Source organism: Podarcis cretensis (genome assembly GCF_951804945.1).
Source record: "Podarcis cretensis genome assembly, chromosome: 18".
Taxonomy (NCBI): Eukaryota; Metazoa; Chordata; class Lepidosauria; order Squamata; family Lacertidae; genus Podarcis; species Podarcis cretensis.
In genome coordinates, this window is record NC_137188.1 from 12138159 (window position 1) to 12147974 (window position 9816).

The 9816-nt window shown below is 49.7% G+C and overlaps 1 protein-coding gene across 1 annotated transcript in view; it reads left to right on the forward strand.

Annotated features, from left to right (window-relative positions):
• The window catches only part of FZR1 (fizzy and cell division cycle 20 related 1), a 28189-nt gene extending 18373 nt beyond the window's left edge, over positions 1-9816 (forward strand). The window contains exons 10-14 of the mRNA XM_079960746.1: positions 1265-1449; positions 3999-4232; positions 5763-5867; positions 7892-7984; positions 8174-9816. Of these exons, the coding sequence (XP_079816872.1) occupies positions 1265-1449; positions 3999-4232; positions 5763-5867; positions 7892-7984; positions 8174-8215 (659 nt within the window). The 3' untranslated portion in view covers positions 8216-9816. The remainder of the gene's footprint in view (positions 1-1264; positions 1450-3998; positions 4233-5762; positions 5868-7891; positions 7985-8173) is intronic.

Here is a 9816-nt window from a genome sequence, read left to right on the forward strand (position 1 = left end):
CCCTGTTCTGGGCAGCCTCAACAACAGCAACAAGGTCTGTGTGTTGGAGGGTCTAAGAGTGATATCCGTTTCACTGGTGGTTCTGCTGCTGGTGGCTTAACTCTGGGTGGGTCGGAGTGTTTGTGGGCATGCTGTGACCTCACAGCAGCTCAGCCAATAGAAGCAAGGGAGGCTCAGCAAGTGGTGGGTGGTGTTTCTAACAAGCAGGGGCACATGGGCGCTCACTGATGGTGCCAGGCTGTTCAGTTTCCCTGTGTCTGTCTGCATTCCTTCCTCCCCGCGCCTCCCCAGAAACTCCAGCGGGTGCAGAATGCCGCAGCGAGACTCCTTACGGTGTCCTCGCTGCGAGATCACATTCACCCGGTGCTATACCAGCTGCACTGGCTCCCAGTGGGGTACAGGATCAGGTTTAAGGTGCTGCTTTTAACCTTTAAAGCCCTATACGACCTAGGACCCTCGTACCTACGGGACCGCCTCTCCTGGTATGTCCCACAGAGGAACTTACGGTCTTCAAACAAAAACATCCTGAAGGTCCCAGGCCGCAGAGAGGTTAGGCTGGCCTCAACCAGAGCCAGGGCTTTTTCGGCTGTCGCCCCGATCTGATGGAAGGCTCTGTCAAAGGAGACTAGGGCCCTGTGGGATTTGACATCTTTCCGCAGGGCCTGCAAGACAGAGCTGTTCCACCAGGCCTTTGGCCAGGGCACAGCCTGACTCCCTCCTTTGGCAATATTCACAGAACTTTAGCCCAAAGGTTGCCATCAATTAGATTTGAATTACAGTGGTGCCTCGCAAGACGAAATTAATTCGTTCCGCGAATTTTTCGTCTTGCGAAGCACGGACTTTGGAAAAGCTTCAAAAATCACCAAAGTCTTCAAAAACCTCAAAAAAGGCTACCACACCGCGTGCGATGAGTTGCTCCTCGAAGTGAATGCACGGTTTTAAGAAAAAGGAAACAAACTTGCAAGACAAAGGAAACAAACTCGCAAGACGTTTCCGTCTTGCGAAGCAAGCCCATAGGGAAATCTGTCTTGCGAAGCAACTCAAAAAACGAAAAACTCTTTCGTCTTGCGAGGCATTCGTCTTGCGAGGTACCACTGTAATTTTATAATGAAATTCTTTTAGAATGTTGTACTATCTTATTGTTGTTAGCCGCCCTGAGCCTGGCTTCGGCTGGGGAGGGCGGGATATAAATAAAAATTATTATTATTATTATTATTATTATTATTATTATTATTATTATTTATTATTATTCTCAATGCTCCAGGTGCCCTGGCGTGGAACGCGGACCAACTCTCTTCCGGCAGCCGGGACCGGATGATCCTGCAGAGAGATATCCGGACGCCCCCCCTTCAGTCGGAGCGTCGCCTCCAAGGCCACAGGCAGGAGGTCTGCGGGCTGAAGTGGTCAACGGACCACCAGCTCCTCGCGTCCGGTGGGAACGACAACAAGGTAATAATAATAGTAATGACTGAGTGATATTGCCAGACAAGAGGACATAGCCCAGGTAAAACCTGGGATGTTCCTAGGGGACCAGATTTATCGGACCATACCAGCCCCCTACCTTGCAGAAGTCCACTATGTGGAATACCGCAGACTTCTTACAGCGGCTAGATTAAATGTCCTTGACTCTGCGATATTGTGGGGAAGGTACAGGGGAGTACCATACGCTCAGAGAACCTGCCATTGTGCTATCGGTGTGGTTGAGTCCACCGAACACATTCTCTTGACTTGCCCTTCTTATGCAGAGCTTAGACAAAACTTCATAGACCCACTCCTATGTCAACTTGGTTTCCTAACCGGAGAAAACCAGGTTTTATACTTGCTGAATAATGTCACTAGAGCTATACCTTTCTTGGTAGCCAAATTCCTTTTTTTAGCCTTTAAGCGTCGCAAGACCATAATTGATGGTATTGACATGGGGCTATCTGTTTAGCCCTTTTTAGTGTTGGCTAGGCTCTAAAATCTTCTTGGATGTTTTAACTGTGTATTGACAAATGCATTTGTATTCCTTTCTCTGACTGACGGTCGAATAAAAAGATTGATTGATTGAATAATAGTAATAAGAATAAGATGATGGAATTTTCGGAGCTAGCCGACCTAACCGGAAGAGTCCGCGACCAGAAGGAGGAGGAGTATCAGGAAGAGTGGAATAAATTTAATGATTATTTAGTTAAATTTGTTAAGTTAAACTAACTGCAAATAGCTTGCAGATACCTAATGGGCATAGGATTTTATTTATGTTAAGTGATGAATTAATATGTTTAATTCCATAAGGTGAAGATCTAAGGATGTTAATGTTTTAAGTTATATTTCATAAAAATTGGGATTTGGAAAACCGTTAAAAGGACATGCAATGAAATTCAACCAAGGGGAAGCGAGGAAGTCACTCAACAAAGTTAATAACTGTGATTTTCAACAAGGCTATGATTTATGTTAGTTTGTCTTGTTTGTTTGTTTGTTTGTTTATAATATTGTGAAAACTAATAAAATTTTTGGATGATGATGATAATAATAATAATAATAATAATAATAATAATAATAATAGTAAATTTTTATTTATAACCCGCCTCCCCAGCCAAGACCGGGCTCAGGGCGGCTAACAACCAATAATAAAAACAAGTTGATTATAATGCAATTTAAAAGATTAAGATACAACATTAAAACAATTAGGGTGCAATCTCTTCACAGGAGGAGAAAGGGAAAAGAAAGAGGGGGAGGGAATCAAACTGATTCTAAGCCAAAGGCCAGGTGGAACAACTCTGTCTTACAGGCCCTGCGGAAAGAGATCAGATCCTGCAGGGCCCTGGTCTCATGAGGCAGAGTGTTCCACCAGGCCGGAGCCAGTGTTGAAAAGGCCCTGGCTCTGGTTGAGGCTAATCTAACTTCCTTAGGGCCAGGGACCTCTAGGGTGTTGCTATTTATGGACCTTAAGGTCCTCCGTGGGGCATACCGGGAGAGGCGGTCCCGTAGGTACGAGGTACAGTTGCTGTGGAATTCTACTCAGTATCGATCCAGAGCAGATCCCAATGTATATTTAGCAGAGTAACAATAATAATCAATCTTTATTACGGTCCAGAGACCCAACAAATCATTACAAAGCAATACACTATTCAGGCAGCCTACCTCCAGGTTAAACAAGCATTTTGTTCAGACTTAAACACAGGGATCGTTGGTTCTTGCAACCACTGATAAAAACTTCGCCAATGCCAATGTTCTAGCGTTTGTCCGGTCTTCCAATAGGAACCTGACGTAGTGAACCTCTGATTTTCCTGGGAAAGGCACCAGCAAGGGTAATTGATAACAACAACAACAATAATTTATTCTTTATACCCCGCCCATCTGGCTGGGTTTCCCCAGCCACTCTGGGCGGCTTCCAACAGAATATTAAAATACAATAGTCTATTAAACATTAGAAGCTTCCCTAAACAGGGCTGCCTTCAGATGTCTTCTAAAAGCCTGGTAGTTGTTTTTCTCTTTGATATCTGGTGGGAGGGCGTTCCACAGGGCAGGTACCACCACTGAGAAGGCCCTCTGCCCGGTTCCCCGTAACCTCACTTCTCGCAGTGAGGGAACCCCCAGAAGGCCTTCGGAGCTGGACCTCAGTGTCCAGGATGGACTATGGGGGTGTAGAGGCTCCTTCAGGGATACTGGGCCATTTAGGGCTTTCAAGGTCAGCACCAACACTTTGAATTGTGCTCGGAAACGTCCTGGGAGCCAATGTAGGTCTTTCAAGACCGGTGTTATGTGGTCTCGGCAGCCGCTCCCAGTCCCCAGTCTGGCTGCCGCATTCTGGATTAGTTGTAGTTTCCGGGTCACCTTCAAAGGCAGCCCCACGGAGAGCGCATGTCAGTAGTCCAAGCGGAAGATAACCAGAGCATGCACCACTCTGGCCAGACAGTCTGCAGGCAGGGGAGGGTCTCAGACAAAACTCCTTAGCTCTGGCGCCCCTACCCGAAAAACGGGGCTGCTGGTGACGGATCCCTCTCCTTCCATCGCAGCTCCTCGTGTGGAACCACTCCAGCCTCAGCCCAGTCCAGCAGTATACAGAGCACCTGGCGGCCGTCAAGGCGATCGCCTGGTCCCCCCACCAGCACGGGCTGCTGGCTTCCGGTGGCGGGACGGCGGACCGCTGTATACGTTTCTGGAACACGCTGACCGGACAGCCTCTGCAGTGCATTGACACCGGGTCGCAAGTCTGCAACCTCGCCTGGTCCAAGCACGCCAACGAGCTGGTAAGGGAGTCCTCGTCCCCTGTCTGCTTCCCCCTATCCTTCGCCCGCCCGTCCCCTGGAGGGCTGGTACTTTATTTTCCTAGTAACTTAAAAGGTAAAGGGACCCCTGACCATTAGGTCCAGTTGTGACCGACTCTGGGGTTGCGGCACTCATCTCGCTTTATTGCGCAAGGGAGCCGGTGTACAGCTTCCGGGTCATGTGGCCAGCAGGACTAAGCCGCTTCTGGCGAACCAGAGCAGCGCACGGAAACGCCGTTTACCTTCCCGCCGGAGCGGGACCTATTTATCTACTTGCGCTGGTGTGCTTTCGAATTACTAGGTTGGCAGGAGCAGGGACCGAGCAACAGGAGCTCACCCCATCGCAGGGATTCGAACCGCCAACCTTCTGATCGGCAAGCCCTAGGCTCTGTGGTTTAGACCCCAGCACAACCTGCATCCCCCCAGTAACTTGCGTGGGTTTATTTGGCAGGCTGCTTTAGGGATGCCCAGGGGTAAAACTGCCTCTGCTTCCTCGCCGGGTCCTGAGGCCGATACAGCTTGTTCCTCCTCTTTGCTTTCCGACATCATGATGTTTGCCTGGTGACACTCCTCTCTCTGTCTCTCTGTATCTTCTTTTCTTCTTTGGAGATCCCTCGTAGCCAAGTAAGATTGTCTTTCAAAGCAGGGTTTATCAGTGAGTCCGTAAGTGACTGCGGAGGCCAATTCTGGATCCACACGTCCTTCCACAGTGGGGACAGAGGTTTCCGGGCGAGAGTTGATCCCGGTGAGGGTTTGCCAAGCGTGCCTTCCTCTTAGCACGTTTCTCCCTTTCATCCTTTCATCATGACACCTTTGGTCAAGGCTGTTCTGCAACTGGAGCGCTCGCAGGCCAGTGTTTCCCAGTTGTCAGTGTTCATACTGTATTTTTAAAGTTTTGCCTTGAGAGAGTCTTTGAACCTCTTTTGTTGACCCACCAGCATTACGCTTTCCATTCTTAAGATCGGAATAGAGTACAGTGGTACCTCAGGTTACATACGCTTCAGGTTACATACACTTCAGGTTACAGACTCCGCTAACCCAGAAATAGTGATTCAGGTTAAGAACTTCGCTTCAGGATAAGAACAGAAATCGTGCTCCAGTGGTACGGCGGCAGCAGGAGGCCCCATTAGCTAAAGTGGTGCTTCAGGTTAAGAACAGTTTCAGGTTAAGAACGGACCTCTGGAACGAATTAAGTACTTAACCCGAGGTACCACTGCAGTTGCTTTGGAAGACGATCATCAGGCATCCGCACAACATGACCGGTCCAACGAAGTTGATGTTGAAGAATCATCGCTTCGACACGGGCGATCTTTGCTTCTTCCAAGACACTGGCATTAGCTCGCCTGTCTTCCCAAGTGATGTGTACAATTTTTCAGAGACACCGTTCATGGAATCTTTCAAGGAGTTGTTGATCCACCAGCATTACGTTTTCTATTTTTAAGTCCACATACTCATCCATCCCCCCCCCCTCTCTCTCTCTTTATTTCTCTCTTTCTCTCTTTCTCTCTCTAGGTGAGCACTCACGGATACTCTCAGAACCAAATCCTCGTCTGGAAATACCCGTCCTTGACTCAAGTTGCAAAGCTAACCGGGCATTCTTACAGAGTCCTCTACCTGGTGAGTAACCGTCCCCCCCCCTCCAAAAATAAACCCCTCTCTGTGGGAGCCTTTCTGGCCTGTTGCCTATGCGTGCATTGTTGTTGTTGTTCGTTGGCTTTCTTTTTCCTTCGGTCTGGGGTATTTTGAATGCAAAAGCAGCTCCAAAATCTGAGGCTGAGTGGGTAGCTTTTTTGGGGGGGAGGGGGTGTCCATCCTTTGCAGCAACCTCTCTCCTTCCCAGAAACATTCCCTGTCAGGGATCCAGGAAGCGGCCTGATCGGATTTCAGAGCAAATTCCCAGGTGTCAAAAAGGTTGTTTATGTGTGCAACAACTGCGGCCTGTGTTTTCTTAGCCCCAAAATGGAAAACGAGCGAGGTCCCAGCTAAAGATGAATGGCAACTTAAGCTGGCTGGCAGAATATGCGCAGCTTGCAGGCTTAACATACAGAATAAGAGAACAAGGAGAACATACGTTTAAAGAAGATTGGAAAATGTTTATTGATTATATTGGGGGGGGGGGCATGTGTACAGCTGAAAACGCCAGTAGCATTAAGATAAATTCAACAGTGTCAATAAGTTTTGAGGCATGTAATACAATGGTACCTCGGGTTACATACGCTTCAGGTTACAGACTCCGCTAACCCAAAAATAGTGCTTCAGGTTAAGAACTTTGCTTCAGGATGAGAACAGAAATCGTGTGGCGGCGGCAGCAGCAGGCCCCATGAGCTAAAGTGGTGCTTCAGGTTAAGAACAGTTTCAGGTTCAGAACGGACCTCCGGAACGAATTAAGTACGTAACCAGAGGTACCACTGTAATGGAATATGCAGGGATTTATGATATGCAAAATGAACCATGGAAAGAGAAGAAGGGAAGTCACTGATATTTTAAGGAAGTTTAAATGCGTATTCTAAATTGCAATACAGAAAATATAATACGTATATAGTGCTTTTTTTCTTTTAAATATGTTGAGGGGTACTCTCATTTTCCTGTTCCTATTGAAATACCTTCCCTCAATGAGGCCAAACTTAGAGTCACAAAATGTTCAGGGGTATGCGTCCCTGTAAAAAAGCTTTATGCAGAATCAAAGCATTGTGCCCACGTGTCCCCGTATCGTCTACCCTGGCTGGCAATGGCTCTCCCGGGTTTCAGGCGGGGGGGGGGGGGCGCGTTCCCCTAAATCTAAAGTTAAGGTGATAGTCCTCATGGGCTTGAATGGGGAGAGCCTGATTTCCACGACATGTTCTGCCACTGAGCCACGGCCGTCCAACCCCCCTCCAGTGTGGTGTAGTGGTTAAGAACGGTAGATTCGTAATCTGGGGAACCGGGTTCGATTCCCCGCTCCTCCACATGCAGCTGCTGGGTGACCTTGGGCTAGTCACACTTCTCTGAAGTCTCTCAGCCCCACTCACCTCACAGAGTGGTTGTTGTGGGGGAGGAAGGGAAAGGAAAATGTGAGCCGCTTTGAGACTCCTTAAAAAGGTAAAGGGACCCCTGACCATTAGGTCCAGTCGTGGCCGACTCTGGGGTTGCGGCGCTCATCTCACTTTATTGGCCGAGGGAGCCGGCGTACAGCTTCCGGGTCATGTGGCCAGCATGACTAAGCCGCTTCTGGCGAACCAGAGCAGCACACGGAAATGCCGTTTACCTTCCTGCTGGAGTGGTTCCTATTTATCTACTTGCACTTTGACGTGCTTTCGAACTGCTAGGTTGGCAGGAGCAGGGACCAAGCAACGGGAGCTCACCCCGTCATTGCGGGGATTCGAACCGCCAACCTTCTGATCTCACACTGAGAGCCAGTGTGGTGTAGTGGTTAAGAGCGGTAGTCTCGTAATCTGGTGAACCGGGTTTGCTTCCCCGCTCCTCCACATGCAGCTGGTGGGTGACCTTGGGCTAGTCACACTTCTCTGATGTCTCTCAGCCCCACTCACCTTGTGGGGGAGGAAGGGAAAGGAGAATGTGAGCCGCTTTGAGACTCCTTCGGGTAGTGATAAAGCGGGATATCAAATCCAAACTCCTCTTCTTCTTCCCCTTCCCTTCTGCAGGCGATGTCACCCGACGGAGAGGCCATCGTGACGGGTGCTGGGGACGAGACGCTGAGGTTTTGGAACGTCTTCAGCAAAACCCGCTCCACCAAGGTAAGGGAGAAACGGGCGAGGAGGCGGGTGAGCCGGTTGTGGGTTTCCAGTAGCACAGCCAGGGTCCACCTGTAAGATTCCATCCCTCGTGATTCTGAAATGCTGGCACCCGTCTCGTCTTTGCCCTTGGCAAAGAGCCGCAGAGGGAACACACTGTGCCCGCTAACCATCCCTTCTCCTTCCTTTCAGGAGTCTGTGTCGGTCCTGAACCTCTTCACCAGGATACGGTAGAAAAGAAACAGGCCCACGGAACAAGAGACTGTGCTTTGGGGTGGAGAACCACTAAACTGGCCTGCATGGGACCTCGGGCCATCATCTCGGGGTGGGGGGGGACAGGGAGGGAGTGGGGCAATGTGTCAAAAAAAAGAAGAAGAGATATTCAGAGGTTTGGGGGGAGGGAACCCTCAAAAGATCCTTTATTAAATATCTGAGTGTGAATGTTATCGGATGTTATTTGGGTGCAGGGGAACCTCTGGACCAATTCTATTCCTTCCTTGGAGCCCGGAGAGTAAATATAACATGTATATTTTGGGGCCTGTTTTTCCAAAGACAGGAATGAGGTTGTTTCAATCCTTGGGGGGTGGGCACTTGCCAGATGCCTGCTCTTGTTTTTCCTCCCCCCCCCCCACTTTTCCCCCCTGTCTGTTTTGCTCTGGGACGAAACCAGCACTTGTGAGCATGCGGGAAGAGGCTACTGCCCGTGATTTTAAAATGCAACAAACACAGAGGCACGATTACCCGGTGCTCTTAAATTTATTCCCCCCCCCCCAGTGTGTCTGGGATGCTTTTGCCCAGAAACAACGATGCCTCCCTACCCAAATCGCTGCACAAGGGTGGCAGATGCAGTCTAGCAACGCATTCTTGCAAAAAAAAAAAAAAAAAAGCATTCATCGCTTGCAAGATCACTTGTTTGGAAGAGGCATTCTGTTCTGAGAGCGGCGGGGGGAAAGCCTCTTAAATCCCAAACTGGGATGGAACTGGCAGCCGCCTCCAGCTGTTGCAAAAGCGGTCAGGAACGGCGGGAGCCGGAAAACCCGGAAACTTAAGAGGGAGGCTCGGCGAATCGCCATTCCCAGTTGAGGTTGGGAGGGTGCCGTCGTTCGTAGAAGAGGCGTCCCCCTCCTGAGAGTGGGGAAGACCTCTTCTCGGGTCAGGGATGTGGGAGACCTGTTGGATTTTCGACTCCCAGTTGTTGCGGGCGCCGGGAGTGCAGCCACGCCAGGCTGAGCCTTTGGCTCTACAAGCTTCTGGATCCCATAGGGGTTTTTAAACCCCGGAATCCCTCCGGGAGTGCCGAGTGCGAGTAGCGTAGAGCCGTCGATGGGCTGACTTCTGAGCCAGCGTCCCAGTGAAAAGCCTCCTTTCTCTCGTCTTTTCCTCTTCCCTCCATCTCTCTCGTCTGCCTCTGTTAAGGGAGCGCGCCATGTTGAGTTTGTGTGCCCCGCGGTTAGAAAGCGCCGTTGAGCTTCGCACCGTTCGGGGGGGGGCAGTCACTGTCGGGCTTTCGTGAAAAACTGGGGCGCCCGCCTTCAAACAAATACCCTGTGTGTATTTGTGTGTCTGTGCACGTCTGTCAATTCGATTTGGCAAGAGGCGATTTATAACGAGTGAAGGCAGGGGGGAGACCTTGCAAGTTCGGATTTTGCGCATTTGGGGCCACAAGTTGCCGAAAATTTTGAGAATTAATATTCGGGATAGCGTTTTGTCTTTACCCCCCCAAAACTCCCCTTCCCGCCGGCAAGAGATAAAACGCGGCTACCTTTGTAAACAATATCTGGGGGGGGGGGGTTCAGTGTATCTGGCATTAAAAGGACATGTGGATTTCAAAAGCG